The sequence below is a fragment of the Canis lupus genome, chromosome 19 (genome assembly GCF_003254725.2).
Source record: "Canis lupus dingo isolate Sandy chromosome 19, ASM325472v2, whole genome shotgun sequence".
Classification (NCBI taxonomy): Eukaryota; Metazoa; Chordata; class Mammalia; order Carnivora; family Canidae; genus Canis; species Canis lupus.
In genome coordinates this window covers 38089723-38107638 of record NC_064261.1, presented here as the reverse complement: position 1 = coordinate 38107638, position 17916 = coordinate 38089723, and the positions used below count along the sequence as shown (strand labels likewise).

At 39.9% G+C, this 17916-nt stretch overlaps 1 protein-coding gene across 7 annotated transcripts in view; it reads right to left on the bottom strand.

The window, feature by feature from the left end:
• The window catches only part of MGAT5 (alpha-1,6-mannosylglycoprotein 6-beta-N-acetylglucosaminyltransferase), a 339366-nt gene that overhangs the window by 103999 nt on the left and 217451 nt on the right, over nt 1-17916 (bottom strand). For all 7 annotated transcript variants that reach the window (XM_049097328.1, XM_049097329.1, XM_049097326.1 and 4 more), the window contains 3 exons: nt 13408-13577; nt 10027-10161; nt 3381-3514 (listed from right to left, as the gene is read on the bottom strand). In XM_049097328.1, coding sequence (XP_048953285.1) covers nt 3381-3514; nt 10027-10161; nt 13408-13577 — 439 coding nt within the window. The remainder of the gene's footprint in view (nt 1-3380; nt 3515-10026; nt 10162-13407; nt 13578-17916) is intronic.

Below are 17916 nucleotides of genomic sequence, written 5' to 3'. Positions count from 1 at the left end.
TTGATATGCCCTCTTTGAGCCGAGGATCATACAGTCTTTATTTAAATTCTTTAAATACTACCCACCTTCTTGTATACTGAAAATCTTGGGCAGCCCGGGTAGCCCAGGGGTTTAGCGCTGCCTTTGGCCCAGGGTGTGATCCTGGAGACCCAGGATCGAGTCCCATGTTGGGCTCCCTGCATGGAGCCTGCTTCTCCCTCTGCCTGTGTCTCTGCGCCTCTCTCTCTCTGTTTCTCATGAATAAATAAAATCTTTAAAAAAAAAAAAAAAAAGAAAATCTTGGCTCCTACAGTATGCCTCTAATAGTTTCAAATAACAGTGCAAATATTTCCTCTTGTGAATGTATGGTCCAAAGAGGGAGTTTTAAAGTCACTCCAAGTAATTATTTTCTCTATGTGGGATAGTCATATTAATCTGATAGAGCACTAGGCCTATTCCATTTTTTCAATTTGTTTTCAGTTGTAAGTGAATGCTTTCTCTCTCAATCTCTCCATCTCTCTCTCTCTCTTAAATTATGTAAAACGTTTACATGATTCCTAGGCCAAAATATGGTGCATTAAAGGGACATCTACTTTCTGTCCCTGATCCTGCACACCTTTCCTCCAGGGATAGTCACTTTCATCAGCTTGTTATTTAACCTTACATTTTTTTCTTTTGAAAATACAGGAAAATTCATATACACTAACGTACACACACACTGTCTTCTTATGCAAAACGGAGTACGTTGACGAGATGCCCTGCATTCTTGTTTCATTACTTGAATGTACCCCAGTCATCTCCCTCAGAGCTGTGTGGACTGTCCTCACTGTTCTTCCCAGTTTCAAAGTACTTCCCTCTGTCAGCAGACCATGTTATTCACTCAGTGCCCTATCATGACCATCTGGGTTATTTTCAGTCTTTGCCTATTACGAACAGTGTCACAACAAATAACCTGTGCACGCATTATATTTTATTTCTGCTCACTTATCTTTGGGAGAAACTCTTAGATATGATCTGCTCAGTCAAAGGGAAGATGTGCTGATAGTTTTGCTAGATTGTGACAAATATGCTTCCCCCTGTTAGTACCATGCTATGCTCTCACTAGTAGGGCAGGAAAAGATGGATAGATCCTCACCATTGGAATAGCTATGCTACTAACTTCTGGATCCTGGTGAGCCTGATGTTTGGGACATGGTATCTTGGTGCAGTTAAAATATGCATTTCTCTATACGGTGAATGAGGGTAATATGTTTTCAAATGTTTGGGGCAATAAGCTTCTTTTTCCTCAAAATGAATAATGGCCTTTGCCCATTTTCCTGTTGGATTATGAAACTTTTCTTTCAGTCTTTAGAAGCTCTTTATATATTAAAGGATACTAACCCACCAAGATAGAATTTTGCTTATGTTTTCACCATATATTTTTTTTTAAAGGCAGTCGAATGTACCCGTTTCCTCCCCAGATTCCTGCTGAATTCTGAATCAGTTAGGAAATTCATCCCCTTCCCAGGTTAATAGGAATTAATCTGTGTTTTCATCTTTAGTTACATTTTAAGCAATGAATTTCTTTCAATTTAGTTAATCAACACTGTTGAAATCCTCCATTCGTGGAGAACAAAATGGGTTTTTAGGACTCTGAATTTCAACATTCTCGCAGAGAACTTTATACTTTCTGGAAACATTTCCTATTTCTACTCCCGAGATACAAGGCAACACCATCTTGTAGAGGACATACATATAGCATATCATTCAGGCTGTTCTGGCCATTTTAGAAACATCTAACATTTTTCATCTGATGTAATGAAGAGGTCACTTCTAACATTATTTTGTACCACCTCATTCCAGCCCCTCAAGAGTTATACAATAAAGTCAAACCAAAGGCTAACTCCAATCATGCCTTACCATACTGGCCAGCCATTTGTCACCCAACGTGCCATTTATTAGTTTGTCCTCTAAACTGTGCCCCCAAGACAGGTTACAATAGCAGGATGATAGAGCTCCAGGAACAATAATAATGTCAGGCACGTGGGCGGCTCGGTGGTTGAGCGTTTGCCTTTGGCTTAGGTCGTGATCCTGGGGTCCTGGGCTAGAGTCCCGTATGAGGCTCCCCGCAGGGAACCTGCCTCTCCCTCTGCCTATGTCTCTGTCTCTCATGAATAAATAAAATCTTTTTAAAAAAGTCTGCCATACATATAACATGCTCTTAAAAATCCTGCTGAGCTGAAAAGAACACGCGACCATGAGCTGAGTTTTAAATCACTACCTTCCGATTGCTATAACCCTTTTTAATTCTATTGTCTCATACATCACATGCAAAGATTTGTCCAATGTATTCTTTGTTATGTTTAGTGAACATGAGAAAAGGGTCATCTTCAGGTGACTACATACAAGGAGGAGGGGCGCCCACACAGAGAAAACGTAGGCCACGGGTCTGTTGGGCTTTAACAAAGGAAACAGATTTACATCTCAGATACTAATTCTATGATGAAAATCTTGGGATTAAAATTATACTGGCAACTTTGGAAAATGGGAACTCCCCACTCTGAGCACCTAAATGAAGTCATGTTTAACTTATGTGACATTTCCAGAATAGGACTTCACCTCATCACCGAGGCCTATGGACTTAAACTCTAAGCTTGTTTTGGGCACGATCATTACCAAATGTGGGAGTTTCCTTCACAGTCCTCAGCTAATTATTAAGGAAACGAGGCCAGAGGCGGTAAATTCATAACAGCAGTAAGGAATGGTGAATGCGAGAAAGAGAATGTTACAGAAACAGAAAAATGCGAAGCCCCCACTGTTGAGGTCAGTTAATTCATCATTTTTTAAGTATCTGTGACAACACCTCCTGAAATTATCACTGCCGTTGGCAACAATGACACCTTGTGAACGAGGGCACATGAGATTTCATTCTGGGCTAGTGCTTAAAAGCTGATTAAGTATGGAACAGAGTTTAAAATAGTTTCATTAAAAAAAAGCTTTTTTCTTTACAAGGGTTGATGCTTAAATAATTAAGACTTTTTGTCTGGAAAAATCTATCTACATGAAAGAGCTCATTTCTCATCAGTAATCAAGTAGGCCATTTGCAGAATGAAATGTGTTTAGAACCTGCTAATCCAGAATCCACACAAAGTCCTTTCTCAAATGGTTTTTACTGATACTTCATATTGAACATTTTTTTTTTCCTTCAGGATGCTTCTAAGGCTTTTCACAAAATGCTCACATGGCCTTTCGATTCCAATTAAACAACAACAAATCAGTTATTCCCAAGGGAAAGGTTCCACAGCACACATTTCTACAGCAAAAAGCCCGGAGACTCATAACCCAAAATACCCGTTCTAGTTTCCTTTCCCATTTGCCTTCGGTAGCATTCTGGAAAGTAGAGGTGAAGCGAGAATACTCACGGAACATGGTATAAAACTGCTGCGGGTTAAGATTCCATTTGCCCCAGGGCGTCTTGTGGCCTTTAGACTGGGCATAGTTAGCATGGTTAAATTCTGGCTCGGTACCAAATGAATCCAGGACTCGGAGCATGCACCTGAAAGGAGAAAGCGATGTTGATAAAACTACAATCTTGACCCCAAAGTTCAAAAGGTAAAAACTTGGGGCACCTGGGTGGCTCAGTCAGTAAAGTGTCTGCCTTCAGCTCATGATCCCAGGCTACTGGGATGGAGCTCTGTCTCAGGTTCCCTGTTAAGCAGGGAGTCTGCTTCTCCTTCTCCCTCTACCCACTCCCCCTCCCCGCAACCCCACTCATGCTCGGTCTCTCTCTCTCTCTCTCTCCTTCAAACAAATAAATAAAATCTTAAGAAAAAAAGGTAAAAACTCTAACCCCTCCTTCAAGGACTACCAAAAATGGAGAATACTTTTAATCAGAAACACTTGTGGGCAGGAAGTGAGAGACTATGGAATATATATACCAAACATCTCCATGTGTGACTTCTGAGGCTGAGCCATCACACATACATATGTTTTGCTTCAGATTAGCTGACAGACAAGTCACAGAAGATTGCTCAAATACCAGCAAAATAAAAAGTCCCATGGGAGCTGGCATTGCAGACTGCCATGTTTACTGCTGTACCCCTAGCGAGGGCTGAGCATACAGTGGTGCCTAATGAAGAGTTGTTGAAGAAACAAAGAACTACTGTTTGTAGAAGTGGCTGTGGTCTGAATATTTGTATTCCTCTCCCGAATTATGTTGAAATCCTAACCCCAAAAGTAACAGTACTAGTAAATGGGGCACTAGGGGGTTAAGTCGTGAGGGTGGAGCTCTTGTGAATGGGTTTAGTGTTCTTATAAAAGAGACTCCACAGGGCTGCCTGGGTGGCACAGTCGGTTAATTGTCCAACTCCTGATTTTGGCTCAGGTCATGATCTCAGGGTCCTGGGATAGAGCCCCATGTTGGGCTCCATGCTCAGGAGAGAGTCTGCTTAGGCTTCTCTCTCTCCCGGTCCTTTTGCCCCTCCTGCTCTTGGCTCACTTTCTCTCTAAAATAAGTAAAATTAATTAAAAAAGAAACGAGAGAGACCCCACAGAATTCCCTGTTCCTTCCAGCAGGTGAGGACAAAGCAAGAAGTCTGAGACCTGGAGGAAGGAGAGCCTCACTCGACTATGCCGGAACTCTGATCTTGCACTTCAGCTTCCAGAACCGTGAGCAATAAATGTTTCTAAGCCACCCAGTTGGTGGCATTTTGTTAGAGCAGCCCAAATGGACTAAGATAGAGGCCTTACTCTCCTTACAGCATATGGTATGCCTTAGCTCTTTCAACAATCATTTAGCATGTTCATCAATTAATAAGAGTATTTAATTTTAGGTAGAGTTTAGAATCTCATGTAATCAGCTGTGTTGATTTTATGGTCTTGACAGTACCAGAGCATTACTGCTTTCTTCCAGAGCCTGAAGAAGTAAAAATGAAGATGTTTAATTTGGCTCTTCCAACAAAGTATTCAAACTGGGTCACCCAAATCTGGTCTACCACCTATTTTTGTATGGCTTGTAAACTAAGAATGATCTTTGTTAGTTTAAAAAAAAGGATATTTTGTGACATGAAAATTAGGTGAAATTCACTTTTCATTGTTCAGATATGAAGTTCTATTTAAACATAGCAACACCTAATTGTTTACTTAGATCTATGGCTATTTTCACTCAGTAACAGAGAACTTCAGGAGTTGCCACAGAGACCATGTGGCCAGCAAAGCCTAAAATATTTACTACATGGTCTTGACAGAGCCTATTGATCACTGCTTTAGAGTACAGAAACAACTACCAATAGTAAGAATCAATGCTGAAACAGAAATCAATGCTGAAACCTTCATTATTAATTAACTTATTCTTTCAATTCATCAGTGATCCTCCAAACATTGATATAAATTTAGCTTGTGCCTGGCCAATGAAGTCTGGTTTCTGTGGTTATACATCAATACTTCCGAACGGCTCTTACTGGACCAATAAGCATAAACGCAAATAAATATTAAAGTCCACATCTTAGAATCAGATAATGGCAAGTGAGTTTTAAGTACTGGATTAAGTTTCTTTCCTCCTTTTCCAATTATTTTAAAGGCGTTCTTTCAACTTTTTTTTTTTTTACACCAATGTATGATTCAGAAAAACAAAAGGCAAACACCAGTTTAGATTTTCCAGAAAAATCAATAGTAAACTGCCACTTTACTGTGATGATTTTCTCATTAGTCATCTCTAATGAGATGACCACCCTTTGTCTACCCAAGGAAAGGAGGAAAAGAGGACGGGATGGAATACAAGCTGACCACAGATAGCATTTCCTTATTTTGGACTTCTGTGTGGCTCTCAAGGAACATGCTACCATCACAGTGACAATTTTCACAATTATCCTCAAGAATATGTTATCTGCCTGAAAACCAATAGATGGACAGAAATGGGAGCCCACAGTCCGGGAAAAAGAAAGCTGGGGAGCCAAGATACTAACCAGTGTGTGCTTTCCTTTTTTTAAAGACTTTATTTATTTATTCATGGAGACACAGAAAGAGAGGCAGAGACAGGCAGAGGGAGGAGAAGCAGGCTCCTTGCAAGGAGCCTGATGTGGGACTCAATCCCTGGAATCTGGAATCATGCCCTGAGCCAAAGGCTGATGCTCAACCACTGAGCCACAGGCATCCCCTGTGTGTTTTCCCTAGTTTGAATAGCTTGGGGTATTTCTTCTCTCCTCTTAATAAAACATCCCCATTCCTTAACTTATATATGTTTTTTAATATCAAAGTTTACATTAAAAACTCACATAAAAATCCCCTATATTTATAAACTCTTCAACTTATATTTTAAAATAAGATACAAAAGCCACTGGTTACAGCCACTGTATTTTCTTCTGAGGAAGTCAGCAGTGTTCAGAGAACAGTAGGGAAGACACTGCCTGTTCTGTAGAAGGCTGCTGCAGAGCAGGAAGGGACCGAGGGACACACGCTGGCAGGTGGGGCTGCTGGGCTCCTGCCCAATGGCCAGGGCTGAGACTCAAAGATTACAGGCTCTATGCAGGCACAGCAGGGAGAATGGGACAGCCTTGTCATAAGAACCATTGTCTTGAAGGCTTTGGCTACTTCCACTCATTTGCAATCCACTCTAACGGGGTATATTCCTTTCTAGCTTTGGCTTGTGATTTATTTTTAACTTGGAGTTTTATTGGTTTTATTTTAAATTTAGATAATTAAGACAAACCCTGATGAGTCAAGATACCTGGTGGGAGCCTAATGCCTGCAAGCCTGGACTTTGATACAGTGCTATGTGATGTCGGGCTTCTTCCCAACAGAGAGCTATAGAATGAACAATCAAATGTCTGAGAAACTTGTAATTTGACATCCTCATACTTAAGCTTTGTTTGGGGAATTGTCTATTTTTTAGCTGACCTGGGTTTGTTTTATAAACCAGAGGCAGGGGACTGATCTCTGTGTACAGCAGAAGAGGTTTAACATTATAGTTTTCCTTTTTCAATCACATTCTACAGCTGTGTGTTTGGAACTGGGTTTATGTTAATATTTATGCAGTTCCTCTAATGTCTTTTGTGTGTCTGAAACATCAGGAACAGACTGATAACTTAAAAAGATATTTGCCTTGCTGCCCGAGGCAGCTGGCCCTCTTCTAACAGGAATTGCTGTGGCAATGCCAAATGACTCCTGGAACATTCTCTTTGCTCTAAGCCACACTACTATAAGATGGATGCTCAAAACTTCCTTGCCAGAACCTACTTCTAATTTGGAGTTAGATGTAAAGCATAGTATATCTTGCACTATGTGCACGCCGTTTTGCTGTGTGTCCTCAATACTCAGCAAAGATCTTATGTGAAGCAAAATGGGTATGAGTTTTGCAGTCCCTAGTGGTATACTGGTTGCATGCCAGCACTGAAAACATGTTTAATTCAATTTCTTGGGTCCCTACATAAATTGGAAAGAATTTACAAATATTTTTTCCAAGATCGACAGGACTCAAGGTTTGCTCCTATATGAAAGATCAGATGATAGATATCTTTACATTTAATGGAACTCCTACCATGTACAATCATCCAAGATGAATTCAGGGAGCTCCGACAATGTCTCGCCTTCGAAGGGAAAAGAAGTGGGCAAGAAACTTTCTGGAGGACCTGCTTGGTTTTTTGATGAAATCTTAGCTTCATCACATAACAAAGACTGCAGGGCGAAAGTCCTAACGGACTTCCTGCCAGCTAATATCACTAACGTAGATGATTTATTAAGAAAGGGAGGATAGGGGATCCCTGGGTGGCGCAGCGGTTTAGCGCCTGCCTTGGGCCCAGGGCGCGATCCTGGAGACCCGGGATCGAATCCCACATCAGGCTCCCGGTGCATGGAGCCTGCTTCTCCCTCTGCCTGTGTCTCTGCCTCTCCTCTCCTCTCCTCCCTCCCTCTCTCTCTCCTCTCTGTGACTATCATACATAAATAAATTTAAAAAAAGGGAGGATAAATATTATACCCTTCCATAAAACTTCTCTGAGATGATGCCTCTTCATTCAATAAGAATCAAATACCAATCAGTGGTGACCATTTTAATAATGAAATCATCCTTTTTAATTGAACACTACCACTGAGGACATCTTTCCATCCAAACAACCCTTCTTAATGGTGAAGATATGTGAATCTAGGGATGCCCGTAATGCCTTGTTCCTTTTGCACGTCTACCAGATGCCTGCCATTTGCTAAATGCCAGAGAACAATAGCTCTCCCTTTCTTTCTTTCTTTAATGCTGTAGCTAAAAAGAAAAAGAAAAAAAAAGACTGTTTACTTACATGGCTTATTAACCAAAAAGAAAGATGGTTATTTCCACATAACTGAGAACAAATGTGATGGCTTGTGATGTATGAAGATTTCAAGGAAAAAGCAAACCAAAAAAAACAGGAATAATGTGATGCAGAAGGTAAAGTGCTATCCTGGCCCAAACCAAGATTTTTATTTTGCTTTTTTATGAAACTGTATGCAAAGGGAAATGAAAAGTGCTCAGTCTCTTCTCAACCAATTCCTTCCCTCTGTTCCTGAGTATTGAGACAATTATTGCTATTGGCAGGAAAACTGCAAGAAAATTCTACAGACAATGGGTGTTTTCCCTCCTATGTTTTGGATAAGATTGGAGAGGATTATTTTGACTTTTTATTTCTTTTGAATTTCAACTAAAGGACTTGCAATCTGACACAGGCTTGGAGATTAAATTTAATAAATAATATTAAACTATAAACTAGCCTGAAAAGGACCTAGTTCAAGTTGTTAAGGATTCAATTATTGGTTAAATTAGAAGAACACACCAAAACATCTATTTACAGAAAAGTAACACATAGAGGGATTTCTAAGTTACATTACTTGAAAGATTTTCCAAGTGTTCTTCTAGGAAATTGGTTGGAAACTATAAGTCAAGATTCACTATCAGTCAGGTTGGTATTAAGTTCATGATTTTTACCCAAATGTACCACTGTCACCATTTAGATACAATAAATTTATTTATATTTATTAGAAACTTCTAGAGGCCATAAATAAAAGCCAGTACCAACTATAGTAAGGGGAAGATAACCAAAAATAGCATATTTCTCTTCTTTAAACATTATTATTAAATTCAAACTGGATACTTTGCCTGAAGGCTGAAACTGACAGCTACCCTTATTTTGTTAAAAATGCATGTAAGCGTTACAAGATGTGTTGGAGGTATCACAGCACCAAACTAAGCCTTTGTAGAAAGATTGAAGGAAAACTGCAAGATTAATAAATTTCATTATATAATTCTCTGTTATTTAATGCCATGACTGTATACCATGTAAAATCATTTCAAACAGTGTAGCATGGTCCCAAAAGCACGCTGAGGGAAACAACAGGTTCTTCAAAATGATAAAGGTATGCATTCAGGTCATTCTCAGCATTTTTAAGGCAAGACCCATTTCAAGGGTCTTGCCTTAAAAAGTACAAGACCCCAACATTCATACAAGGTATTCACAGCTTTTTCTTCCAAAAATGACAGTCATCATCTCAAACCAGAGCAACATAAGAAATGATATTTTCCACATTTTATCCAAATTGTTACTTAAACAAATGAGACTGGTGTAGGCACACAGAGAGGAATGATGAGTATTAGGGAAGGTAAAGAAGTGGTTGGACACTTATTTTCTATTCTTAACAGAAATCAATGAAAATAATGAATAGCCTTTGAAAGTAAAAAGTCACTGTGGAGAATGTGAATTTCAATTAGGAATGAGAAACGTGGGGATCCCTGGGTGGCGCAGCGGTTTGGCGCCTGCCTTTGGCCCAAGGGCGCGATCCTGGAGACCCGGGATCGAATCCCACATCGGGCTCCCGGTGCATGGAGCCTGCTTCTCCCTCTGCCTGTGTCTCTGCCTCTCTCTCTCTCTGTGACTATCATAAATAAATAAAAATTAAAAAAAAAAAAAAAAAAAAAAAAAAGGAATGAGAAACGTATTCCCACAGTCCAACAGGCAATATTTGATAGGCTTTTTCTTCCTGTAACCATGTTACCCCTGTTCAAACCAAACAAACTCCTCTATCAACTTTAGGACAGCATGTAGCACTTACTGGTAGTGAACCCAGGATGGCCCAAGAGTTTTTTTGAATTGAGCGAGTCCTACAATATCAATATAAATGAGCTCAACGATCCTGTCTCCTACAGTTGGGCAGCCAGATCGGTTTCCTACAACCTTCTTCATTATCCTAGAAAAAGAGCAGAAGAGAGGCAAAAAAGAAAAAAAATTATTTCAAGATCCTACACTTAGCAACATCAATAGGAAAATAAACATCCCAATAGGTTGTCGGGGAGGATGGCACAGTCTGTCCCAATCTGCTGCCTATCTGAATCCTGCCCACCCATCACTGCCTATCCAGAGCCTTGATTCTGATTCTGGCAAAAGTAAACGGTGGTGTGGGCAGGCATGTGCACGCATGCACTTATGTGTGCGCGTGCGCGCGCGTGCGCACACACACACACACACACACACACACACACACTTTGAAACCAAGGAAGAGCCGGGTCTTAATCAGTCTCTATTATCTAGCTCCATGAGCAGCCGTGAGATCTCAGATAAGTCACTAACTTATCCAGTCTCTCCTCCTCATGAGAAACAGAACAATGACCTACCCACAAAACAAGATTTAGGTCAGAAAAGACAGATTGCAACTTGTCGGGGATTCTTCAGGTGCTTAAATGAGGTATTAAAAAGAAAAGTGCCCAATGTATACTAGATACTCAGCTATTGCTTTTTGCCACAGAACCTGTTCTCATTACTGCAGCCCCTCCTGACCTCTTCAATGTCTTTAATTTCTAGCCACTACAACATAAACTTTTATATTGACTTGTACTGTTTCCTAATCTTTTCTGTCAAACGTTTCCTTCTGACTAGACTGCATTACATAACTGGCACTGAGCTAGTTTTTCATTACCCTTCCTTCGAGCCACCCATCTCTTCAACCCATCCATACAAACCCACGCTTGCACTCAGACAGCATCGACATATTTGATCTTATGCCAACTTTGGGTGCAGGAGTAAAATGTGCTCACCAAACCACACCTCTACTCACCCAGAAATCAGTCATCATGATGCCTTTTACCCCTGCCCACGTCCCATAACCATCCTTTACCGAATTCTGGCCATCAACTTCAAAGAATGAATCATAAAAGCAGGACTCTGCTCTGTAGCTCCATCCTGCCACGGCTTCAGGTATCCTTCTCCTCTCATTGGGCCTTCTGAAAATACCAGGTTCTGGATAACCAATTTCTCTCCAGGAACTTGAAAATATTTCTACACAGGGCCAGATAGTAAATACTTTCCTCTTTGTAGACCATACATCCTCTCTCTCAACCATGCAGCTCTGCCCTTGTAGAGCAAAAGCAGTCACAGGCAATAGATCCACAATAGGTGTGGCTGTGTTCCCATGGAAGTTTACTGACAAAAACACACAGAAGACTGCACCTGGCCCACTGTGCCAGGGTTTGTGGACTCCTAGTCTACCCTGTCTTCAGCGGTTCCCAAGCCTGACTGCACACTGGAATGAACTAGAGGCATGGAGATACTCGTGCCTGGGTTCCATCCCCAAAAGTTGTGATTTAATTAGTCTGGGATATGTTCTGGGCATTGGCAGTCCACAAAGATCCCCAGGTGATTCTAATGTTCAGGCCTGTTCAGAAACCACTGCTTTTTGTTGCTTGCATGATTATCTTCTTAAATAAACACATCTTGTTCTGTTACCAGTGCTTAAAGAACCCTATAGACTTCTTGACCAATGAATTAAGTCTCTCCCTGGTAGAGCCTTAATAGGCCTCTTCTGATCTCCCTAGGGAACACTTATCCCTAGAGTTCCCACAGTTTTCCATTTAATCACCCACTCACTCATTCCTTAACTCATCCCTTCATTTGTTTGCTCAAGTTAACTAGTTATAAGCACACACTGGGTGCTAGGCACTATTCGAGGTGCCACATAAACCATGGGGGAACAATATTCGCTGTTTCTGTACTCCCTTGGCTTACATTCTAGCATCCATGCCTCAATTAGTACTAATCACATTGCAATTAGTGTAATTATTATGCAATGTATTAGCTGTAATTACCAAAAGATTGACATTTCCTTGAACACATGCTGGTCATCTGTATATCCCACACCAAGAACTGGTACACAGAGAGCACTGAAAGAATGACTGCTGAACGTATGAATGCCTCTACCTCACATGCCATGCACATAATGTGTTTTAAAGCAAGCAGGTGGCAGCATGCTGAAGGGACAAAGGTGGTATTTAGGAGGTCAGAAGGCAAAAGGAGCAGTGCAGTACAGTGGTCAAGAGCATAGACTTTGAAATCAGATGGACATAGAATTCAAATCCTGGCTCTCTCACGTGTTCTCCATGTATTTTTAAACAACTCTGTTTCCTCATCTTTAAAAGGCAGAAAGCAATAGCACTTACTTCCAACTTTGTGTAAATAGTATATAAAACGCTTAGTATCTGATGCACAGTAGGTGCTCAGCAAACTTAGCTATTAAGAGTCATCAATACTATGGTCATCTTAACCACTGACACTACTGTTGTAACTGATGTTTTTATCACAGTTTTAGCACATAGCATCTTGAAAAATGACATTTGATAATACTGCTTTCATCTCAACATTGCCACTAATCAAGTGTGTAGACCTTGGCCCTAACACAAGTGACCTCTCTGGGCATCAATGTCTCATACAATAATATAGGAGCAGGGTGGGACATACTTTAACACCCATCTCTAGAATGTTCACTCAAGATATTTCTTCTGGAACATCTGACATACTGCAACATGATAACTTGGCTGCTGGGTAGAAAGTCTCCATGGGCAGTTAACCAAAAGGAGTGAAGGGGTGCTAAGCATTCCTGCCTAGCCAGCTGTGTCAGCCTATAAGAGATTAAGAGAGAGCTAGAGCCAGAAGCAGACTGCAGGGAAACAGAAAAGCCAGGTAGAGTTAACAGACTCAGAGTGGAAAGTTGGCTTTATTGAAAGAGGATTGGATCAGGGCTTTCAAGAAACTCATTCTATCCAAATTAAATTATAAACAGGAACCTTCCCTGTTTAAGATTTGGAAAGCTTGAAGTTGAGTAGGGAATGGTATGAATTTCAGCAAGAGACAGGGAATTAGGAAAGTCAATAATGTTTTGTGCTGCACATGTTGGAAGCACCTGTAATAGCAAAGAATAAGCTCCTTACTTTGAATTTTCTGGCATTCATTTACGAAGCCTCTGGAGCCTGCAGCTACAATGAAAACATATTATCCTTTTCACAGTGTATGTATTTAGCTCCTGAAAATAATCTTCTTATCTCCTGTTTAGTGAATTATCACTTTCATTTTCCTCCACAAGAAATTACACACTAATAGAGGGCTTTAAGAGTTTACAATTTCTTTTTTGTATTCTGATTTTAAAATTGAAAAGTAATCTCCTTACTCCTTGAGCTCAGCCAGTGAAGCTGAAATCCTAATGTCATGGCCCAGTAAGTACAGAGATGTAATTAAATCACTCCACTGAACTAATTCACCAAGAGGGCCACCACTGAAAGCTGTCTCTGCTATCTTAAATCCAGATTCCTTAGTCAGGAGTCCCAGGTGAACGAGGACCTGAAAAAAAAAAACAAAAACAAAGGAGAGGCATATATTGATTCCCACTGAACCAAGTACAAACTCCATAGTAACACATCAAAAGCAATCAACCAATTCTAAAGTGATGTTTATTTTCTAATGAAACCTCGACATGGCATAAGATTTTTCTAGAAGGTACAAAGAAATGGAAGAAAATAAAGTCACTACTGTCCCTTTTATGGCTATGAACATGACATGTGGACAATCTGTTTTTAAAAAGCAGAATATAATTGGGAAATCAGAATTCAAGGAGGGTAAGCCAGTGCAATAACGTAGCATTTAACAATATTGGGTTTTTTTTCCCCACCACTGTTAAGGTTTGAACATAAAAGAATTTCAAACATATCTGAAATCAGACATAATAATGCAGTCGATTCCCATGTGCTCATCACAGAAATTTCACAATTAGCAGCTCAGTGTAAATCTTAATGTACACACTCATTTTCTCCCAACCTCCCTGCCAAGCTTATGTTGAAGCAAATCCAGGAGATTATATCCTTTCATCTGCAAATAACTGAGTGTGAATCTTTAAAAGAAACAAAACTTTCAGTTAAAAAACATAACCATGACATCGCCATCACCCCTAAAATAGCTATTAATTCCTTAATATCATCTAATATCTAGTTAATGTTTATACTTCCTCAATTGTTCCTTTTTTCAAGTGCACTTGTTTAAGCCAGAAGTCAAATAAAGTGCGTTAACTAGAATCATCTCATTTATTCCTTAGGCTCCTTTACTCCCATCCTTTGGCAGTGGGGAGAGTTTTAATTTATTTGTCAAAGAGACTGGTTGTAGTTCTGGTAGAGTCTCTTACACTTTGCAGTTTGTTCATTACATAACACGTTCTTCTGTCCCTCATATTTACAGTAAATTCGTCATTAGATCTGCAGGCATGATCAAATTCATATTTGATGTTTTTGGCAACACTACTTCATAGGTAGTACTGTGTGTACTTCCACTAGGGGAAACAATGTCTGGGGTCTCTGGTGATGTCTGCAGCTCGTGATGATCACTAACTGGATGCATTCACCCACTAGGGGTTGCAAAATGGTGATATTCTATTATTCCTTCTGCATTTATTGGCTGGAATGCTTCTATGAAGAGAAACAACTCCTCCCGCCTCCCATAAACTATTTGGCTCTGCTGAAGTATAGTTTACATAGAAAAAGTCTGGTAAATATTTGACTCTTGCCCTTTATTTATCAATTTTCAAAATAACAAATGTGTTCTTTTAGCATATTCTAATGACTATCAACAGGCTTTTTAAAGGTATCATTATAAAATCATGGATGTATATTAGATGTGCTTCAGTAAACTGTAGTTATTATCCTTATGGATTATCAAACTGTCCCATCTTGCCAATGGGAGGCTGTTCAAGTTGGCTTCAAAGTTCTTCTGACACAGTTCTAGTAGCCCTTTCTTTGCTCTCTGCTGTGACAGGTGTTCCCAGGTTTTCATGTACAGCTTCTATCTTAGACCTTAACCAAGGATTTTTCCAAGAACCTCTTATACCATTTAGTGGAAATGGCATCTCAAGATCAAGATCTGATGCTGAGGGGACACTTTAGTTAGTCACTTCCTGTAGTCCTGAAATTTTCAATGGAAAATTTCAATGGTAGCTGGAAATTTCTCTCTTCTCCAGGAAAAAACAAATCATAAATTCACACTGGTCTTTCCCATTCAAACTCAGGATTACAATAGCTTTGCATAACATTATCCATCTTACATATGTTATTTGCCTATCCCACATGGAAAAAAAATCCCACTTCTCAAGGATACTAACACAGTACTTTGCTTTATTCCAATATGCAAAAGGGATTCGGAATGAGAATATCCACCTACTATGTGTAAACTTAGTAAAACTCTGTAAAACTTAGATATTTTGCAGGGTTTTTGTCCTTTGTAATATATCATCCAAAATGCTGAGCTGTCCTCAGCATCTTAAAAGCCATCTACGAAAAGCCCACAGCAAATATCATTCTCAATGGGGAAACACTGGGAGCCTTTCACCTAAGATCAGGAACAGAACAGGGATGTCCACTCTCACCACTGCTATTCAACATAGTCCTAGGAGTCCTAGCCTCAGAAATCAGACAACAAAAAGAAATAACAGGCATTCAAATTGACAAAGAATAAGTCAAACTCTCTCTCTTTTCGCAGATGACACGATACTCTACATAGAAAAACCAAAGGACTCCACCCCAAACATTGCTAGAATTCATATAGCAATTCGGCAGTGTGACAGGATACAAAATCAATGCCCAGAAATCAGTGGCATTTCTATACACTAACAATGAGACTGAAGAAAGAGAAATTAAGGAGTCAGTCCCATTTACCATTGCACCCAAATGCATAAGATACCTAGGAATAAACCTAACCAAAGAGGTAAAGGAGCTATACCCTAAAAACTATAGAACACTTCTGAAAGAAATTGAAGAAGACACAAAGAGATGGAAAATATTCCATGCTCATGGATTGGAAGAATAAATATTGTGAAATGTTAATGCTACCCAGAGCAAATAACACATTCAATGCAATCCCTATCAAAATACCATGGACTTTCTTCAGAGTTGGAACAAAGAGTCTTAAGATTTGTGTGGCATCAGAAAAGACCCCGAATAGCCAGGGGAATATTGAAAAAGAAAACCAGAGTCAGGAGCATCACAATGCCAGATTTCAAGCTGTACTACAAAGCTGTGGTCATCAAGACAGTGTGGTACTGGCACAAAAACAGACACATAGATCAATGGAACAGAATAGAGAATCCAGAAGTGGACCCTCAAGTTTATGGTCAACTAATATTCAACAAAGGAGGAAAGACTATCCACTGGAAAAAAGACAGTCTCTTCAATAAATGGTGCTGGGAAAATTGGACATCCACATGCAGAAGAATGAAACTAGACCACTCTCTTACACCATACACAAAGATAAACTCAAAATGGATGAAAGATCTAAATGTGAGACAAGATTCCATCAAAATCCTAGAGGAGAACACAGGCAACACCCTTTTTGAACTCGGCCACAGTAACTTCTTGCAAGATACATCCATGAAGGCAAGAGAAACAAAAGCAAAAATGAACTATTGGGACTTCATCAAGATGAGAAGCTTTTGCACAGCAAAGGATACAGTCAACAAAACTAAAAGACAACCTACAGAATGGGAGAAGATATTTGCAAATGACATATCAGATAAAGGGCTAGTATCCAAGATCTATAAAGAACTTTTTAAACTCAACAGCAAAGAAACAAACAATCCAATCATGAAGTGGGCAAAGACACGAACAGAAATTTCACCAAAGAAGACATAGACATGGCCAACAAGCACATGAGGAAATGCTCCGCATCACTTGCCATCAGGGAAATACAAATCAAAACCACAATGAGATACCACCTCACACCAGTGAGAATGGTGAACATTAACAAGACAGGAAACCACAAATGTTGGAGAGGATGTGGAGAAAGGGGAACCCTCTTGCACTGTTGGCGGGAATGAACTGGTGCAGCCACTTTGGAAAACTGTGTGGAGATTCCTCAAAGAGTTAAAAATAGACCTGCCCTATGACCCAGTAATTGCACTGCTGGGGATTTACCCCAAAGATTCAGATGCAGTGAAATTTTGGGACACCTGCACCCCGATATTTGTAGCAGCAATGTCCACAATAGCCAAACTGTGGAAGGAGCCTCGGTGTCCATCGAAAGATGAATGGATAAAGAAGATGTGGTCTATGTATATAATGGAATGTTACTCAGCCATTAGGAAGGATGAATATCCACCAACGTGGATGGACCTGGAGGGTGTTATGCTGAGTGAAGTAAGTCAATTGGAAGAGGACAAACATTATATGGTCTTATTCATTCGGGGAATATAAAAAATAGTGAAAGGAATTAAAGGGGAAAGGAGAGAAAATGAGTGGGAAATATCAGAAAAGGGGACAGAACATGAGAGACACCTAACTCTGGGAAATGAACAAGTGGTAGTGGAAGGAGAGGCGGGCAGGGAGATTGGGTGACTGGATGACGGGCACTGAGGGGGGCACTGGACAGGATGAGCACTGAGTGTTATATGTTGGCAAATCGAACCCCAATAAAAATATACAAAGAAGAAAATACAAAAAAAAAAAAAAAAACCAAAATGCTGAGTTGACTGTGTTCTAGTCACTAAGAACTGTTCGTTTTTGGGTGTTTACTGTAAAACTATGTAGTCAGCTCTTGTTTTATTTTCCTTGTAATTTTTAGATACCTTTTTTTTTTGTAATTCAATTTTGCTTTACAGTATGTCAAGTGATTCTAGTATCAAATCTACCAAGAAAGATATATT